Source organism: Rosa rugosa, chromosome 1, assembly GCF_958449725.1.
Source record: "Rosa rugosa chromosome 1, drRosRugo1.1, whole genome shotgun sequence".
In the NCBI taxonomy this organism is placed as follows: Eukaryota; Viridiplantae; Streptophyta; class Magnoliopsida; order Rosales; family Rosaceae; genus Rosa; species Rosa rugosa.
Genome location: NC_084820.1, coordinates 11,265,403 through 11,285,677, shown reverse-complemented (window position 1 = coordinate 11,285,677; position 20,275 = coordinate 11,265,403). Strand labels below are relative to the sequence as shown.

At 40.7% G+C, this 20,275-nt stretch overlaps 3 protein-coding genes across 3 annotated transcripts; all 3 read right to left on the bottom strand.

The window, feature by feature from the left end:
* On the bottom strand, positions 1 to 8,688 carry LOC133717217 (uncharacterized). Its single transcript, XM_062143899.1, has 4 exons — positions 7,730 to 8,688; positions 888 to 1,070; positions 440 to 681; positions 1 to 350 (listed from the first exon to the last, which is right to left on the bottom strand). Exons 1-4 carry the CDS (start codon positions 8,018 to 8,020, stop codon positions 101 to 103), a joined length of 966 nt encoding a protein of 321 aa, XP_061999883.1. The 5' UTR covers positions 8,021 to 8,688; the 3' UTR covers positions 1 to 100.
* A 138-nt stretch (positions 8,689 to 8,826) lies between these two features.
* LOC133717211 (uncharacterized) lies at positions 8,827 to 10,661 on the bottom strand. The gene is made up of 4 exons (XM_062143890.1): positions 10,276 to 10,661; positions 10,002 to 10,184; positions 9,648 to 9,883; positions 8,827 to 9,219 (listed from the first exon to the last, which is right to left on the bottom strand). The coding sequence occupies exons 1-4, from the start codon at positions 10,573 to 10,575 to the stop codon at positions 8,967 to 8,969; spliced, it is 972 nt and encodes a 323-aa protein (XP_061999874.1). The 5' UTR covers positions 10,576 to 10,661; the 3' UTR covers positions 8,827 to 8,966.
* Positions 10,662 to 11,246: 585 nt separating this feature from the next.
* LOC133742445 (eukaryotic translation initiation factor 5B-like) lies at positions 11,247 to 12,329 on the bottom strand. The gene has a single exon (XM_062170139.1). The coding sequence runs from the start codon at positions 12,327 to 12,329 to the stop codon at positions 11,247 to 11,249; it is 1,083 nt and encodes a 360-aa protein (XP_062026123.1).
* Between the last annotated feature and the right edge of the window lie 7,946 nt (positions 12,330 to 20,275).

Below are 20,275 nucleotides of genomic sequence, written 5' to 3'. Positions count from 1 at the left end.
TAAAACATGTAAGTCGGGAATGCTCATCAATCTAAAACAGATTAAGAATCCTCATACATTGTATTGATACTGAAAAATCTGATTCAGACTAAAAGAAACTCTATTCTGTAGAAAATTCGCTTATGAAGGAGAGAATTTCGTGGGAGACTTCCTGAGGTTTCTCTTGCTGGATAAAATGGTGACCATCTAAAATTACGACTTCCAGGTTCGGTACCAGACTCTTGAAAACATCTCCTTTCACATATTCTCCGGTGCCCAGAGCATCATAACCAATATCTTTGTCACCTAGAATGAACTTTGCTGGAACACTAATCCTTTTTCCTCGCCATGGTCCCATTAGCTCCCAGTACCTGTTTTCATTTCCAACAAACCGGGTAAGATTAGCAAAGTTGTATCTATTAAAACCCTCAAAACCCAAATATATACATTGGAAACGTACGACTCAAGGGTTCGAAAATAATTGAGAGCACCAGTGAAACCAGATTCCTCAAACTTTTCAGCATAGACTTGGAGGTCCTCCTCAGTTATCCATGGTGGCAATTTTGCTGGTGTCTCCAGATAATCTATAAGCTCCATCCCAGGTGGAGCTACCAGATAATCTGTCTTGTTATACAGCAAGAACTTCTTCATCACTGTCAAATAGTCATATCTCGCAAAAGATCTTTCTGCCCTTCCCGGTTCCTACCTCCATGTAAAAGATAAAATCATACAAAACACAATTTCTAATACACCGATATGTTAAACTTTCCAGAATGTATGACATTGCTGTTCTACCAAACTATGAATCTGAACTATTGGTCAGGTGATATTATGTTCGGATATGTAATTCTGATTCACAGTTTTGACAACATAATTGGCAGGAGAGTATGCATGAATTAGAGTAGCACCTGAAACTGACAAACATAACATCCTTCACCAAAACCTTGCCTGAAAGATTCAATACTCCTGATACTTGAAGATGGTTCAAAGTACGGAGCAGATAGTGCAACCAATGCCTTGACTCTATCAGGCCGGAACAGACTCAGATGCCAAGCAACAATAGCTCCATAGTCATGTCCCACCACAAATGCCTTTCAAATAACACAAACAAATGATCAAAACCTCATAGTACAAAAACCCAAATATGCAGACAGAAAAATAAATCAGTGTTGTAGTATATATGACTCATCTTGTTGTATATATGAGTCATAGTATAAATGTCTATATCATGTAAATAAGTACTTGAGTGTATACATAGGTACTTGAGTGTATGAAGACTTGTGTGACATGCTTTATACCAAGAGGCAACAAGCATGGCAGATTTCATCATTGAAAGACAAGTATGCAGCTGCAGCCATGATGAAGATTGTTATCATTTTGGTTTTCTCTTTGAGCATTCACACTACAATGTTTTCCTATAAATACCCTATTGTATGAGATGAATAAATACACATGAATTCTCATTCTCTCTGAATCGAAACTCTCTCTCTCTCTCTGTCAATTTTGATTGTCCTTAAACACGTTATCAGCACGAAGTTGCTCTAGAATTAGAATCGAAGATTGACAAGAGTAGAGTTCATCATCAATCGAAGTCATTTTTCCAAAACTACAAAAAACCTCCAAAACCTATCTCATATCAAAGCCATTGATCCCAGAAGCCCAGAACCGGCCTCAGAATCACCGGAACCGGCCGGAAAAGGCCTGAACCGGCCGCCGGAATTTTTGAACAGAAACCAGACCGCTGCCAAGTGCTGCCGAGCAGCTGCGCAGCAGCTGCCGAGAAGCTGCGCAGCAGCTGCCGAGCGACCTGCGCAGCAGCTGCCGAGAAGCTGCGCAGCAGCTGCCGAGCGACCTGCGCAGCAGCTGCCGAGCGACCTGCGCAGCAGCTGCCGAGCGACCTGCGCAGCAGCTGCCGAGCGACCAGCGCAGCAGCTGCCGAGTCACCTGCCAAACACTTTTAAGTGATTTTCCTGTGCAGATCAGCCTGTTTGCACGCCCCGAAACATCTTGATAGGGACCTCAGATCAAAATACTTCCTTCATCAAAGTTGTTCGTATATGTCTCTTCTATCTGTCCTCCAAATTGTAGCCCTGTTGGAGTCGTTTTGAGACCTGTACACCATTCGAAGTGGGAGCTGTTCAGCACGCTCGTTCCTGTGCAGATCAGCCTGTTTGTACGCCCGAAACATCTTGATAGGGACCTCAGATCAAAATCATTCCTTCATCAAAGTTGTTCATTTATGTCTTTTCTATCTGACCTCAAAATTTCAGCCCTTTTGAAGTCGTTTTGAGACATGTACACCATTCAAAGTGGGAGCTATTCAGTATGATCGTTCCTGTGCAGATCAACCTGCTTGCACGCCAAGAAACGTCCTTTTCGGGACATCTAATCAAAATCATTTCTTCTTCAAAGTTGTTAATCTCTGTCTCTTATATCTTATCTCCAAATTTCAGCCCTGTTGGAGCAGTTTTGAGACCTGTATAACATTTGAAGTGCGATCTGTTCAGAAGCAAATTTGCTCCGAATTTCAACAAGTAAGTTTTAAAGATTAAAGTTCCTGTTTTGAGTTTGTATTCCTTTTTCTCTTCTTTTCAGGGACTTGTAATCAAAAAGCGGAATTATAGAAATTCACGCTAAACGAACTAAGAGCATTCGTAATCTATGAACTAAAAGTGTTCATAATATTCGGACTAAGAGCGTCCGCAAGTATCAATTTATCAACTAAAACCAGAATCGTGGGGATTCGCGCTATACGAACTAAGAGTGTTCGTAAATCAATGAACTAAGAGTGTTCATAATAATCGGACTAAGAGCGTCCGCAAACATCATTGTTTTCATCTAATCCAAATATTCTTGGAAATTGATTTCTTGGTAGCATAGCTCAGAAATCTTATTATCTTAGTTTTCGTGGAAGTTTAAACTCCGAAACTAATATATCTTATCTTCCTATTTTTCAGGATGTCGAATGAACCTAGACTCGACTTTCCAATGCTTGACTCAACAGGCTCGGAATACCATGGCTGGGTAACCGACGTTGAGAACCATCTCACTACGAGAGGGATATTGCCCATAATACAGGCACCTGACCAGGGCCTTGTGTTCCAACGAACACCCACAAAGCATGCTGCTCAAGTAATTATCTTGATGTGACGCTATATGGATCAATTGAAGCATTGGTTCAAACAATGTCATGCAAGTACCCAACTAGCTGCAAGCTACAAGGAGTATAGGCAATTGAGAGAGCAAGAAATCAATCTTGCTGAAGATGAAGATGGTGAAGATATCACTCTCACCACTGAGGACTTCAAAGCTGTAAAGAGCACGAGGATGCCGCAGACTTTGATTAGAATAGTCCTTTCTATTTTCCAATAAAACGGCAAATGTGCCTTAGTCAACAAAAGACAAATGTATTGACTCTTTCTCATGTGGCGTACCCAATGAAGTATGATGTCTAGGAAAGTAATTGAGATCGGGGTACTTAAGCGAGCCTCGCTCCACCAACATCTCTCTACTTCCCTGGTCATATTTCATTGGAATTACCAAACGGATTGGCAATTACAATTTGTATAAGTTTGATTTTATTTTGGAATAGATTTTGGAAACTTTGATGTAATAATTGGCTATTAATAAAGTGTCGCATTATTATTCAATGTCATGGACATGTGTTAATTTCCGAACTTTATTACTTAAAAGATATAAGAGCCAATGATTTTCATGTGAAAACACATTGTAAGAATGGACAAGAGTTCCTTTTCATCGCCTCTAATGACTACGGACATAAACGAGTATTAGAGAAACTTATGTGTCGCTCTAGTGGGTTGCATGCAACCACTATTCGAGTCATTGAATCAAACCATGTCATAAGAGATGACTTATGGGATTCTGACACATATAGGCTTTGGCAAGACCGTTTGGGATATCCAGGTCGTGATATGATGTTCCGTATATTAAAGACTTCACGGACATCCATTCCTCAAAACGAAAAGAAGTATGAACCAAAGATTGGTCCAAAGAGTTACTTCGTTTTGCAAAGCTTGCTCTTTAGCAAAGATAGGATCGAGACCATCCTATACAAAGGACACTAAAGAAAATATACCATTCTTACAAAGAATCCAAGGTGATATTTATGGACCTATTCAACCAACTTGCGGACGTTTGAATATCTCATGATGTTGGTTGACACGCAAACACACTAATCACGTGTTGTGCCATTGTCCATCTATAAAAGCTACGTATGCTATACTCCTAGCACAAATCATATGACAATGGGCTCACCCCCCAGATTCATCCTTCAGTCAAATAGATTTGACTATGCTAGAGAGTTTACATCGAAGACTTTCGATGGTTATTGCAAAGGGACTGATGTTAGACATCACATTCCCATATACACGCCCAAAAGGTCTCGCGGACATAACTACGATGGTAGTTCAGATATTGGTGATGCGCACCAATCTTCTTATATCCGCTTGGGGAGATGCAATATCGCATACAACTATGCTAAATTTCTCTACGACCTACCGCCACTCAATGTATATCTGCGTTACAGCTAGTGACTGGGTACAAATATTTTGTACTTACGCACATTCGAGTGAGCCATTTATGTGCCAATTGCGCTGCCACAGCGCCTATGGTAGGTCCTTACCAATAAGTGAGCAACTTAGTTGGATTTGAGACTCCAACAATCGTTCGCCACTTAATGCCCTTGCAAGGCGATCTCCTTTCCGTTTGATTTACGGATGTCACTTTGATGAGACAGTCTTCCCATCGTTAGGGGGAGATAAGAACTCGAATGTTCAGCAGGAACGACAGGAATTGTCGTGGTCTGTCCCCACTATGTCTCATCTCGATCCCTATTAAAAGTGACGAGAGATCCCTATTAAAAGTGACGAGATCACACATTTGCTGCAAACATGCCTGCAAGGAAGGATGTCCCTACAAATAGGACGTAGCGCCACCCTACACAGAGGTAGGCAAGGCGCCAACGCCATAGAAAGTGGCACTCTGGCGTTATAGGCCAAGGCCCCAACTAAGATGCGTGGGAAGCCTGTGGATTCGAAGGATACTTTGGCACAATCCTTGGATCATCGACACTCAACATCCGTCTTATGAGTATCTTCCGGATTATGGTTATCGTTGGGGGACGCCTCAACGTCAGAACCTATTTCTGAGAATATAGAGCTCTATGAAAATCACACTAGTGTACATAAGACGTGGAATAGAAACTCCATCATAATTGATGATGTATTTGAGCATTTTGATGCACATGAGTTTGTTGAGATCGATGATATCGAACCACGCTCTGTTGAAGCATGAATACCAACGTAGAGAAATTTGGCCTAAATGGAAAGATGCGATCCAGGTTAAGTAAGATTCTCTAACGAAGAGGAAGGTCGTTGAGCCAGTGATGCCAACACCTTCTTACATAAAACCTATTGACTAATGGGTCTTCGTTAGAAAGCGTGTTGAGAAAAAGAGATGGCAATCTCGCCTTATGACGCAAGGCTCCTCACAAAACGCCCTGGAATTGACTACGATGAGACATATTCTCTCGTAATGGTTGTCATTGCACTCCACTACCCTGTCAGTTTGGTAGTTTCCAAATAACTGAACATGCAGCTTATAAATGTGGTCACTACGTATCTCTATGAGGATCTAGATATGGAATATACATGAAAGTTCATAGTGAAACTTTAGTTACCCAAATCAAGTGGCTCTAGACCACGGAGCGCGTTTGCAATAGAGTTGAAACGCTCGCTAAAAGTGACTACTTGATTGGGAAGGGATATGCCCGCGCGTTTCCATAACAAGTTTCGGATTCTATCGCGGTTTTCATGTTGGACATGATCTTCATTAGAAGCCCTTAAAGAGTTAAGGGAAACCGCTGAACACTTGAAATCTGAGTTTGAGATGAAGGATTTTGGGGGAACACGATTATGCCTCAGTTTGGAACTTGAGCACCGTGTTGATAGATGCTTAGGCATTTTGACAAAGGTCAAGCCTTCAAGCACCCCATGATCGTTCGTAGTCTTGATCCTAAAAAGGATCATCTTCGTCTGAAGGATGATCAGACAAAGATGTGCAAGAGGCAGAAGTGTGAATAAGCGCATTATTGTACTTAGCTCAATGCACAAGACTGGACATCTCGTTTTGACATAAACTTGTTAGCTAAAAGGTATAGCTCTGCGCCAACGCGACGCCATTGGATTGGTGTAAAAGATATCTTTCGATACTTGAGATGTACGATCGATATGAGCTTATTCTATCCCTACAAAGAGATGATGGAATCAGACCCATCACACACCAGAAACGCCGCCAAACGCTGGCCTGCGTTTTCTATCCCTACCCCAAAATGACATAAGTGTTTTTGGAAGGTTTTGCTGATATTGGGTATCTGTTGACCCATACAAAGGCCTTCCCAGACTGGTAAAGTGTTCACCATGGGTAAGACCGCGATATCTTGAAGGTTTACAGAATAGACCTTAGTCGCTATATATTCGAACAATGCAGAGAGTATTGCTCTTCACGAAGTAGTTCGTGAATGTATATGGACTGGATCCATAGTTACGCATGTTCGAACAGTTGTAGTTTGAAGTCTACCACAGATGAGCCTACAAGCATTTAAGATAATGCTGCTTATTTTGAAACAAATGAAGCAAGGCTGCATCAAAAGCGACAACATCAAGCATAAAATCAGCAATAAAAGACTCTCCTCAAAGATCAATCAGAGGGGGAGATGTCTACATATATGGTCTCGAAACGTGAAGAGTGTGTTGTGCTCTTTTTCCCTTTCGACCGAGGTTATTTTTATCCCACAGGGTTTTTATTACTCGGCAAAGGTTTTTAATGAGGCAACGAGAGAAACACCACGTTTGGGAGACACAAAGGAGATGTTGAAATCAGGGGGAGTATCCAGAAGTATACCCACTTGACCATCGTGTACTCTTTTTGTCCTTCGTCCAGGGTTATTTTGTCCCACTGGGTTTTGTTACCTGGCAAGGTTTTAACGAGGCACATCTTTAGCATGGTCGCCCCACTTATACTACATCCTGAAGATGTTTTGATTCAACATATATGCTTTTGCTCATCTTTTCCCTTCGACCACGGTTTTTTCCCACTGGGTTTTCCGGGCAAGGTTTTGTTGCAGCAACTCTAAATGCATCCCTCTCGTAGACATATATACTACCTACTTATGATGCTGATAAGAAGACTCCACTTATCTCCGAAGCTGTGATATTACTACTCCACACTCAACGCGCGTTGTGCTCTTTTTCTCCTTCGACCAAAGTTGTTTTTCCCACAGGGTTTTATTACTTGACAAGGTTTTTAACGAGGCAACTTCGAAGCGCACAGCCTAGACAATACTATTGACATGAAATATCCAAGGGGGAGTGTTGTAGTATATATGACTCATCTTGTTGTATATATGAGTCATAGTATAAATGTCTATATCATGTAAATAAGTACTTGAGTGTATACATAGGTACTTGAGTGTATGAAGACTTGTGTGACATGCTTTATACCAAGAGGCAACAAGCATGGCAGATTTCATCATTGAAAGACAAGTATGCAGCTGCAGCCATGATGAAGATTGTTATCATTTTGGTTTTCTCTTTGAGCATTCACACTACAATGTTTTCCTATAAATACCCTATTGTATGAGATGAATAAATACACATGAATTCTCATTCTCTCTGAATCGAAACTCTCTCTCTCTCTCTGTCAATTTTGATTGTCCTTAAACAATCAGTACCTGTTGTTGACCAAAATGGTCAAGAAGATCAATAAGGTCTCCAACAAGGTGAAGAAGAGAGTATGAGCTAGGGCTGAGAGGTGAGTCAGTGTCACCATAGCCTCTCATATCTGGTGCAACCACATGGTAGCCATGTTTAGCCAAGTAACCAATTTGATGGCGCCACGAGTACCATATTTCGGGGAAGCCATGGAGAAGAAGCACAAGAGGCCCTGTCCCTTGTTCTGCTATGTGCATCCATATTCCATTGGTTTTGATCCTTTGGTGACTTACCTCACTCATGTTCACCATTCCTTTTTCTCAGATTTGTGGAAAGAATGATTGGGTGCTTGATGCTCGAGTGTGTTGGCATATATAGTCCATTGTTACATTTTAACTTGTGGAAAAGGATTTGGCATTTGGCGAGTTAGGTATTCCTGATTGTCAAACAGTCAAAAGATGATAACTTTGAAGTTTGAATTGGAACAGAGGAGCGTAACGTATCAAATGCTGCAAAACTAGTTATGATGCAGAAAGATAATAATCATTGACCTGAAAAATCCAACAATTTTGTTTAGCACTTGTGAGAGTGGACCCAAGAAGACTAGAGATAAGAAATTGCAGGCTTACTTGCAAAATACAAAGACGTTACAAATACCCTATATATAATGCTAATTTCCTGATGATTAGACCTATCTGTTGTTGCTGGACTTGGATTATCTCATTTAATCTTCAGTCTTCTCAATTTCTTATTCTTCACTCTTCTCATCAACATTGTTAACTATTCCCATGGCTCCAGAGGGAAACTTCATCTGCTATTCAGCTTTAACACTCTGCTTATGACAATTGGGTAAGCAATTTGTTGACATTACTATATATACTATTTTATTAGTTGTCAATTCTATCTTACACCTTCTTCTTAAGAAATGAAAAGAAGTTTGTATCGAATTGTCCGAGTACCTGATATGGCTAGCTATTATAAAGTTTTGCTTACCTTCACCACATTGAATCATTCTCCCAAATCAACTTTTGACCAAAAGAAAAGTCTCCCAAATCAACTTTGAAGCCACCGTACAGTTAAGAAAATAGGTGGCTATGTTCCTTCCAGAGTTTTCAAATGAAAAATGCTAATTGTACCTCATATCAAATATTCACATCAGACTATAAACAGAGAGTTTCCTACATGTCTTAAGAAGATAGAGAAAAACACAAATATCATAAAATTAGACACTCAAAGCTGATACAAAACGATGCAAATTCACAGATCCATGGGGTGTTTACGCAGGAAGGAAAGTATTTGGTTGGAGACTTCTTGAGGGTTCTCTTCTTGAATAAAATGGTGTCCGTCTATAATAACCACTTCCAGGTCCGGGACAAGGCTCTTGAACTCATCACCTTCCACAAAATCGTTTGCGCCACCAGACTGGAAACCAAATTCTTTGTCACCGACTATGAACTTCACGGGAACTGTGATTTTTGATCCTTGCCAGGGTGCAAGAAGCTCCCAAGTCCTGTTCATCATTTCAGCAGGTAAAGTCACAAGTCACAACAGAAGACCAAATTCATGCACAGTTTCTCTGGCTCTATTATTGGTAACAAACTTTAAAACAATCTGTTGATTATGCATCAACTGTCACGTTATGTGGTCGATTAATGATGTAAGAACATGGGATCATTCAAAATACAAGTTAGAAAAAATTATTCTCCCACAGAAAAAGACTTCCTGTTTTCATTTAACCATGAACAGAAATTAGGGACTGAATTTCATATGCCCTTAAAGTTCTGTGCAATACTTATCCTTAACTTACATATATATAATGGGACCATATTCCTTGTGCATATGATGGTTGTACCTAACGCATGTGAGGTTTGTCGATGTTTTTAACATCTTCCTCCTAAAAGGAATAAGCACAAAAATGATTATTCTTTGCATACTTACAGGTCCATTGCACGGTAGTAGTTGAAAGCACCAGTGAAGCCAGATTCCTCAAATTTCTCAGCATACACCTGGATATCCTCTTCTGTTAGCCATGGTGGCAATGACCATTTTGTCTCCAGGAAATCAATGATCTCCATGTCCGGAGGGGCTATCATTTTGTCGGTTATAAGCAAGAACTTCTTCATCACTGTCGTGTAGTCATACCTCGCGAACGCTTTCTCTGCTCTTCCCGGTTCCTTCTCAGGCAAGAAAACAAGGATAAATTGATTTAAGTATTTTTTGTCACATTTCAATTTGTCACACCATCAATTCGATCTGATCATTGACTAAGTTGGCTCTAGGGAAATGAGGTACCTGGAATTGAATGACATGACATCCATCTCCGTAGATTTTTTTGATTGATTGGACAGTTTTACAGTTCGGAGACCTTGGATAGTATGGAACACTTAGAGCGACAAACCCCATAACTCTGTCTGGCCTGAACAAACTCAGATACCACCCAGCAACTGCTCCCCAGTCATGTCCTACTACATACACCTTCTCAAATCACACAAAGTATGCACATAAGTATACAGAAGCTAGCGCTCTAGAGCTAACCAGTTACAAAAAGGTGAATTTTTACTCTCACCTTTTGTTGACCAAAATGGTCAATTAGGCCGATGAGGTCTCCAACTATGTGCATCATGGTGTAGGAGCTGGGGCTGAGGGGAGAGTCAGAGTCACCATAGCCTCTCAAATCAGGAGCCACGACATGGTAACCGTTGTCAGCCAAGAAGTTGATCTGGTGGCGCCAAGCATACCAGAATTCTGGGAAGCCATGAATCAATAGAACAAGAGGACCCGTACCTTTCTCTGCTACATGCATCCATATTCCATTGGTTTTGATCCTTTGGTGATCAACCTGATAATTCATCATCATCATATTCATCTCTGCTTCTCTCTAATCCCAGGTAGAGAGAAGAGAAGAGGTTTTGTTCAATAGCCGGCAAAAATGAACATGATGCTGTGTGCATAATTGACTTTATATTATGGTGTGAATGGTCAGAGCTGAGAAATTTGACTTGGGCACCTAAAGTTATTGGTTTACCAGTACTTAAAAAACTCGAGCTTTAGGGTCCAATTATGTGCACCCTTCGTTGGAGCTAGAGTCCAAAATAGGCACCATCTTTCCGAGGACGGTGGTTTGATAATGCTTTTTACTTGTTTAGTAAATTTAGTGAAGAAGTCGATTAATTTGTGTAGTTCGGCCCAGAACATCTAGCCATTAAGCAAATTTAATCAGGAACATAATCAGGATTTTTTTTCCTGTGATCCAGCATACATACTTATCAGGAAGTATGAATTTCAGTGACATTGTATTGCTTCTCTCTGAGTCCAATGATCTAGCATATGTAAATAGGAAAAGTGTGGCTGACTTGGCTAGCTAAAGGAAACACATTGCACATAGAAGTTAATAAAGCAGAAGTACTGCATAAAATCTTCACTAAACCAAACAAGTTTTCGTCACAATCCAAAATCGCCTCTAGGCTACCTCAATTCCAGTAGGAATTGTCAAAATTCAAACTAGAAATACTATGGCAAAAAGTGAGCAGATTGATATTAGGCTTTCTTTGCACCAGATTTTTTTGCCACAGCTTTTCCTGCAACAGTTTTTCCTGTAGGGGCTTTTGCTACAACAGCTTTTCCGGCAACAACTTCTTCGGCAGGGGCTTTTACTGCAGGGACCTGTTTTTCAAGAACCGGAAAATCAGCATCCTCCAAGCTAAATGAAGCATCTTCTTTTACAAGAGCTTCTTCTGCAAGGGCTTGCTGTTTATCAAATCTTTGCCCTCCATTGTTAAACCTCCTCGGTCCACCATTGGCAAACCTCCTCGGCCCACCATTGTCAAACTTCTGTTGTCTATGATCCATCCCATTATTGATGGCATCGGCTTTTTTGTTCTTCTCATCTTCTTCTCTCTTCTTCTTCTTCTCCTCATATTCTTTCAAAGTGTAAGAACGAGGATAGTTGCTATTCACAACAGGAGCACCATTGTTGCTGTCTTGCTTTTCCTGTTGATCCTTTCCCTCCTTTTTCTCTCCTTCAGCCTTCTTCTTCTTCTGTTTTCGCCGCAAGCTTCCATTCATATTTGCTCTCCTCCTCCCATCAGAACTCTTGCTGCTGCTTCCATCAACACTAGCAGCCTCCTGTTCCACAGGAGCACCTTGACTCTCCTTCGCCTGCAACTCCAACCCGCTCAGGTTCTTGGCTAATTGGGACTGCACACCATCACTAGCCAAAGCAGATGGTCTGGAAAAACTAAGATTAGGACGAGCGCTGTGGAACCTGAGAATCGAGGCTTCATAAACCTTCTTCTCTTGGATAGCCCTCTTCTTAGCCTCTCTCGCGGCCTTCTTCTCCTCCTCCCTGGCCTTAATCTTGGATTCCCTCGCTGCCTTCTTCTCCTCCTCGATCCTCTTTATCTCTGCTGCTACAAAAGCATCATCTTCTTTCGCATCGACGATGCTGATGAGATCTGAAGAGTCCTCATCCAACAGATCAAAGGCATTGGCCAGGGCAGCCGACGATAAGGGTTTTTGAGGAGCAGGAGAGGGTTGTGGTGAGGGCTTCTCTTGGGTTTTCACCTCCACCACAACCGGCTTCTTCTTAGCCTCCACCTCCTTCTTAGCCGGGCGAGCCATATTGATGAGGGGTTTACTAGGGTTTTTGAGATAGATCACAGAGTGAGTGCTAGGGTTTGTGATGCCTTGTGATCACAAGGGATGGAGGATGGTGTTCGTTTTGGGTGTATTTATAGGCTCCTCATGAGAGTGATCGACAATTCCCGATTGGTTTGGTTGTCCTTGATCTATGCTGATTAATGTACTTGCTCCCCAAGCCAAACCCAAAATAAATTCCTGATTTTATTACCTTTTCTGTTATCTTTTCGTTCTCCCCAAGCAAAGAAGAAAGTAAGGGCCTGTTCGGTAACATTCTACAAAACGATATTCGGAAAATTGTTTCACAAAACAAAAACAATGAATTGTACTTGGCATTTTTGTGACTTGAGAATGTGTTCGGTAAAATGTTTCGAAAACAGTTTATGAGAAATAAAACAGTAAAACTTGTATGGTCATCTTAAGAAAATTTTGTAAAATTCTTTTCTTGTTGAAGCATGAACTACTAAGAAATATAAAATTAAAATAAATAAATAAATCTTTATCGCCGTCGTCTTTATACTTGTCGGTCTTTCTTCTACTCTCTCTCCCAAATACCTCCATGTGTCTGCAACAACTTATCAAGCATGCACAAACACAAATCCCAAACTCAAATTCATATTTTTCTATCCTAAGTAAGCTGTCATTGTTCCTATTTTCATGCTATTCAGATTTGTGGGATTATGTAGATCTGTCTCATAATCAATTCGACTTACAATGAGTCCAATTAGAAAAGGACTGGCACAAGGATGAAATTTTGTGGTGTCTCTATCTCTCTCTTGATAGACAAGGTCTATAGATCCAAGAGATCCAAAAAGCATGCAAAGAAAGATAGAGGAAGAAATTGGGGGAAGAACTGCAGGAGAACAAGGGTCGGGGGAGAGAGTGAAAGAGTAAGTGAATGAACATAGAGAGCTTGGCAGGGAGTATGAGAAGCTTGCGTGTTTTTTGTTTGCTCTGATTGTACTCGTAAAATAATGAAAACAAGAAAAAGTCGTTTCCACAATTTACACGGAGGTTCAGAATTGTACTCTGAGAACAATTCTCCTTGTTTTCAAAATTCAATGCACCAAATGCATATTCCGTCTGTTTTTGGATTCATAATACAAAAAAGGGTATCCTAAAACGATACCGAACAGCACCTAAATTTCTATCCAAACATGGAAAAACAAAATAATTTAACCATTTACTTTAAATCATATTCGAAAAAAAAAAAAGAACAATTACTTTGACTTACATTGACTCCTCCGATCTGCTAAACGATCGGGCAGCAATGAATTGAAAATTGATTTGTATAAATCGAAATGGATCATCCCCAAATTCTCTGTGACTGAGAATGATCGATTTCGATTTATACAAGCTTCTTACGATGGAACTGGTTCTGTTACAGCTGCAGTCTGTAGATTGGATATTGGTGGGGATGCAGATTCAAAGACTAAACCGACCATACAGTCTCAGCCTGTGTCAGCAGTTTTAGAGTGTAAGTGTGCATGGGAATGCCCTTATGTATTTGTGAAGCTCCAGCCCCATCTGTGGATGCAGCTCCTATACAGATCAAAGTACCAGATCCACCTCCGTCCCTCAGTCTTCAATACCATGCATGAAAACAGAAACCGCTGTAAAAACCAAACCTCTTATATATACTTCAAACAGCAAGCATGGTTCTGTCTTCAATCTCGGTCAAGCGAACAATGGAATTCCTGATAAAAAGATGGATTACGAAGTTGGAGACAAATTCAAATTCTCTCCTCCACATCTACTACGTAAGTTGTATAATTTCATGATCAGATTGCGGCCTTGAGATTGAGTTGCAGTAGTCACAGTCAAAAGTACGAAATTAATAATGGCAGAACATACAAATTATTCATATTATATACAAATTTAACTAACTGGTAAAACATTAATTTTATCAGTATAATGTAGTAAAGAAATGTCTCATTTATGTACAAAACTACAAATTACTCTAAACACTTTTTATGGATTAACATGGAGTTTGGCGTATCTCCATTATACGGTTTATACCTTCATCAAACCTTAAAACTTGAAGAGCATTGTATTAGCCATTGATCTTGCCTCAAAATATCGACTCCTCATATGTTTTTAAGGAGATGTTCTAAAAATAGATCTAGTCTAGAATGAAGAGAACATTTTTTACAATTTCGCACTGCTCAACATCAATAGGCTGGATAGGAAATTTCTCAAAAATTCAAAAGTTGTTTGAGGACAAGCATAAATTGACAGAAATATAGAGAGAGTAATAATTCAGAGAGAATGGAGATTCATGTGTGTTTATTCATCTCATACAAGAGGGTATTTATAGGAATACATTACAAGTGTGAAAGCTCAAAGATAATATCAAGCTTGGTATCAACTTGATTTACAGCTGCAGCTCAACATGATAGCTGTGATGATGATAATTGCCATGTTTGTTGCCCTTTGGCATAAAGCTTGTCACACAAGTCTCTATACCTATATTATACACTCAAGTACCTTATCTATACACTCAAGTGCCTATTTATACATGATATAGACATTTATACTATGACTCATATATACTACAATATGATTCATGTATACTACAACACTCCCCCTTGGATATTTCATGTTTAATAGCATTGTTTAGGCCGTGCGCTTCGAAATTGCCTCGTTAAAAACCTTGCCAAGTAATAAAACCCTGTGGGAAAAAACAACCTTGGTCGAAGGACAAAAAGAGCACAACGCGCGTTTGAGTGTGGAGTATGTTTCTGGATACTCCCCCTGATTTAGACTTCCCTTGAAGATCATGGGAGTTCGGATAACCTTCTTAATCCGATGCTCTTCACATGTTTCTCGAAAGGGGTTTTTGGTAACGACTTAGTAAATAAGTCCGCTACATTATCCTCTGATCGGATTTGATTTACTTCAATTTTTAGAAGTGTTTGCTGTTGCTGATTGTAAAAGAATTTCGGTGATATATGCTTGGTATTGTCGCCCTTGATGAAACCTAATTTCATTTGCTCAATACAAGCTGCATTATCTTCATAAATGCATGTGTGCTCATTTGTGGTAAACTTCAAACCACAAGTTCCTCGAAGGTGTCTATTTATAGACCTTAACCATATGCATTCACGCACAGCTTCATGTAGAGCAATAATCTCTGCATGATTTGAGGAAGTAGCAACAAGGGTCTGTTTTGTAGATCTCCAAGATATCGCCGTGCTTCCCATGGTAAAGACATAACCTGTTTGGGAGCGACCTTTATGAGGGTCAGAGAGATACCCTGCATCAGCAAATCCCATCAAAACATCATTATCATTTTGATGGATGGGAGGAGGAGAACGTCGGTCACCATGGATAGTGTCACCGGCGTCTACATTACGGAAGATGGCTTTTTGCCTCTTGGGGTCTGATCCCATGCTTCCGTCTTTTCTTTTCTCTCTGTAGGGATAAAACAAGCCCATATCAATCGTACCTTTTAAGTATCGAAAGATTGTCTTTATGCCAATCCAATGACGGCGTGTTGGCGCAGAACTATGTCGAGCTAACAAGTTCACTGCGAATGAGATATCCGGTCTTGTGCATTGAGCTAAATACAATAATGCGCCTATCGCACTTAGATAGGGTATTTCAGCCTCTAATAAATCTTCGTCCTCATCCCTTGGACGAAACGGATCTTTTGTGGGCTCAAGACTACGGCCGATCATGGGAGTACTTACAGGCTTTGCTTTATCTTCATTAAAGCGCCTTAGTAATTTTTGAGTATATGCTAACTGATGGATCATAATCCCATCACTACGGTGCTCGAGTTCTATTCCGAGGCAAAACCGTGTTTTCCCAAGATCTTTCATCTCAAACTCGGATTTCAAATATTTAGCAGTTTCCTTTAACTCATCTAGAGTTCCAATTAGGTTCATGTCATCGACATAAACTGCTACAATTGCAAATCCGGAACTTGTCCTTTTAATGAACACGCAAGGGCATATTTCATTGTTAACATATCCCTTCCCAATCAAGTAGTCACTTAGACGGTTATACCACATCCGTCCGGATTGTTTCAATCCATATAGTGAGCGTCTTAATTTTATTGAAAACGCGCTCCGTGGTTTAGAGCCACTTGATTTGGGTAATTGAAGTCCATCTGGAACCTTCATATATATCTCTGAATCTAGATCCCCATAGAGATATGCTGTAACCACATCCATAAGCTGCATGTCAAGTTTTTCGGAAACTACCAAACTGACAAGGTAGCGGAACGTTATAACGTCCATTACGGGAGAATATGTCTCCTCGTAGTCGATTCCAGGGCGTTGTGAGAAACCTTGCGCCACAAGGCGGGCTTTGTATCTAACAACCTCATTTTTCTCATTACGCTTTCTAACAAAGACCCATTTATGGCCAACAGGTTTTATATTTGGTGGTGTCAGCGTTATAGACCCAAATACCTGTCTCTTTGTTAGTGAATCCAATTCATTCTGGATCGCATCTTTCCATTTAGACCAATCTGCTCTTCGTTGACATTCTTCAACGGAGCGAGGTTCGATATCATCGTATTCTATAATTCCTTTTGCAATATGATATGCAAATGCATCATCAATAGTCATAGAATTTCTATCCATCATCACATGTATACTAGTGTAATTCATGGAGATCTCTCTATTCTCTGGATTTGGTTCTGTCATTGGAGCGTCCTCCAATGATGTCTCTTGGACATAACCATAGTCCGGAATATTCTCATGAGATGGATTATTTGTATCGATGATTAATGGATTATTTTGTGCCAAACTCGCTTTCTTCCTTGGGCGAGAATCCATCGAACCTATGGGCCTCCCGCGCTTCCTGGCAGGAGCCGTGGGCCTAGCCAATGTGTCACCCATAGAGGGGATGTTGGCGCCATTCTCATGTACTCTTGAGATGACATTATGTCTTTTAGGGACATCAATCCTTGCAAGTACATTTGCAGCAGGTATGTGTGATCTCGTCACTTTAGCGATATCAGAAAACGCATCAGGCATCGATTCTGCTACGTTCTGAAGATCGAGAATTCTCCGCACTTCTATTTCAGACTGTGCGGTTCGGGGATCAAGATGAGACAAAGTGGGGACAAACCACGACAATTCCTGTCCTTTTTGTTGAACATCAGTGTTCATGTCTCCCCCTAATGACGGGAAGACTGTCTCATCAAAGTGACAATCCGCAAATCTAGCGGTAAATAGATCACCTGTCAAGGGTTCTATGTAGCGGATAATGGTTGGAGAGTCATAGCCAACATAAAGGCCTAATCGTCTTTGAGGACCCATTTTAGTGCGCTGTGGCGGTGCAATTGGCACATAGACTGCACACCCAAATATGCGTAAGTGTGAGACATTTGGTTCATACCCAGTTACCATCTGGGACGCAGAAAAGGGTTGTGTGGCAGTGGGCCTTAACGAATAAGCACAGCTGCGTGCAATATTGCATAGCCCCAAGCAGAAATAGGGAGATTGGTGCGCATAACCAATGCCCTAGCAACCATTTGAAGTCTTTTAATGGCAGCTTCTGCGAGACCATTTTGGGTATGTACATGAGGGACAGGGTGTTCAACCTCGATCCCAATGGACATGCAATAATCATCAAAAGTCTTTGATGTAAACTCCCCAGCATTGTCAAGACGAATTGACTTAATAGGGTGATCAGGGTGGTGAGCCCTTAACTTAATGATTTGTGCTAGGAGTTTAGCAAATGCAGCATTTCTTGTGGATAAGAGCATGACATGTGACCAACGTGTCGATGCATCAACCAACACCATAAAATATCTAAATGGTCCGCAAGTTGGATGGATAGGTCCACAAATATCACCTTGTATTCTTTGCAAGAATGGTATATTTTCTTTAGTGTCCTTTGCATAGGATGGTCTCAATCCTACTTTTGCTAAAGAGCAAGCTTTGCAAAACGAATGATATGCTTGACATGTGACCAACGTGTCGATGCATCAACCAACACCATAAAATATCTAAATGGTCCGCAAGTTGGATGGATAGGTCCACAAATATCACCTTGTATTCTTTGCAAGAATGGTATATTTTCTTTAGTGTCCTTTGCATAGGATGGTCTCAATCCTACTTTTGCTAAAGAGCAAGCTTTGCAAAACGAATGATATGCTTGAGAAGTAATTCTTTGAACCTCTCTTGGGTTCGTACTTCTTTTCGTTTTGAAGAATGGATGTCCGTGTGAAGTTTTTAATATACGGATCATCATATCACGACCTGGATGTCCCAAACGGTCGTGCCAAAGCCTGTATGTGTCAGAATCCCATAAATTTTCATTCATGACATGGTTGGATTCAATGACTCTAATAGTGGTTGCGTGCAATCCACTAGAGCGACACATAAGTTTCTCTAATACTCGTGTATTTCCGTAGTTATTAGAGGTGATGCAAAGGAACTCTTGTCCATTCTCACTATGTGTTTCCACATGAAAATCATTGGCTCTTATATCTTTAAAACTCAATAGGGTTCTTCTAGCCCTTGGAGCATATAGAGCTTCGGTGATATTAATATTTGTGCCATTTGGCAACAAAAATTGAGCTGGTCCTCGACCATGAATCAATTGTGATGGTCCTGCCATCGTAGTTACTGAAGTTTGACTAGGCGTCATCCATAAGAATAATTGCCTATGTCGTAATATAGTATGTGTGGTGCCACTATCAAGAAGGCATTCCAATTCTCCCGAAAACATACTGAAAAAATAAAGTTCGGAATATTAACACATGTCCATGACATTGAATGATAATGCGATACTTTATTAATAAGGAAAAAGCCAATGATTACATCAAAGTTTCCAAAGTCTATTCCAAAATAAAATCAAACTTATACAAATTGTAATTGCTCAATCCGTTTGGTAATTCCAATGAAATATGACCAGGGAAGTAGAGAGATGTTGGTGGAGCGAGGCTCGCTTAAATACCCCGATCTCAATTACTTTCCTAGACATCATACTTCATTAGGTACGCCACATGAGAAAGAGTTAATACAATTGTCATTTATTGACTAAGGCACATTTGCCGTTTTATTGGAAAATAGAAAAGACTATTCTAATCAAAGTCTGCGGCATCCTCGTGCTCTTCATTTACAGCTTTGAAGTCTTCTATGGTGAGATTGACATCTTCACCATTTTCTTCTTCAGCAAGGTTGGCTTCTTGCTCCCTTGTTTCCCTGTACTCCTTGTAGCGTGCAGCTAGTTGAGTACATGCCTGGCATTGCTTAAACCAATGCTCGATTGAACCACACCGATGACACATGTCATTGTGGTTGCCTCCCTTGATTTGAGGTGCAGGTGGTGCACGTTGTGGATATTCCCTAGGCGGGTTGTTACTGCTACTACCACGGCGTATGGTGCGACCTCCACGGCCCACAGTGTTACGGCCTATGGTGTTGTTATATCCACCTCTCCCACGTGTGTAGTTACCACCACGTGTGCCCGCACTATAGTTGCGGCTGCCTTCTTTGTTGGGGCGGTTATATGGACCCGTTCGTCCTTCATGTCCCCTGTTATTAGGGTACACATGTCCCCTATTAGTAGGGTACCGCTCCTTGCGCCCTCTCTTGGGTGCATTATAATTCGCCTCACGAACGCTTTTGGTTCCAACGGGCCTTGAATTATAATTCTTTACAAGGATGTTGTCGTGCTTCTCAGCTACCGACAAAATATTGATGAGCTCATTTAACTTTGTAAATCGTCCAGCATTAAATTCAGTGCGATGCTGCTTTGATAGTATAATTGCTGAGACGGGGAAGGTGGAGAGAGTTTTCTCAATTAGCTCTTCTTCTGTGAGAGGTTTTCCACAGAACTTCAACATGGCCTTTAGGCGAAGAGCTTCTGAATTGTATTCAGAAACAGACTTGAAGTCTGAGAAGCGTATATTGTTCCACTGAACCTTCAAGTCAGGGAGGAGGGAATCTTGGATATTACCAAAG

What these genes read in the sequence shown, in the direction of transcription:
- LOC133717217 (XM_062143899.1), bottom strand. Translation starts at nt 8,020, where the DNA reads ATGGTGAACATGAGTGAGGTAAGTCACCAAAGGATCAAAACCAATGGA. An exon ending in ACCATTTTGGTCAACAACAG is followed by an intron (nt 1,071 to 7,729) that starts GTACTGATTGTT and finishes GTTATTTGAAAG; the next exon opens with GCATTTGTGGTGGGACATGA. An exon ending in GTTATGTTTGTCAGTTTCAG is followed by an intron (nt 682 to 887) that starts GTGCTACTCTAA and finishes ACATGGAGGTAG; the next exon opens with GAACCGGGAAGGGCAGAAAG.
- LOC133717211 (XM_062143890.1), bottom strand. Translation starts at nt 10,575, where the DNA reads ATGAATATGATGATGATGAATTATCAGGTTGATCACCAAAGGATCAAA. An exon ending in ACCATTTTGGTCAACAAAAG is followed by an intron (nt 10,185 to 10,275) that starts GTGAGAGTAAAA and finishes TGATTTGAGAAG; the next exon opens with GTGTATGTAGTAGGACATGA. An exon ending in GTCATGTCATTCAATTCCAG is followed by an intron (nt 9,884 to 10,001) that starts GTACCTCATTTC and finishes TTGCCTGAGAAG; the next exon opens with GAACCGGGAAGAGCAGAGAA.
- LOC133742445 (XM_062170139.1), bottom strand. Translation starts at nt 12,329, where the DNA reads ATGGCTCGCCCGGCTAAGAAGGAGGTGGAGGCTAAGAAGAAGCCGGTT.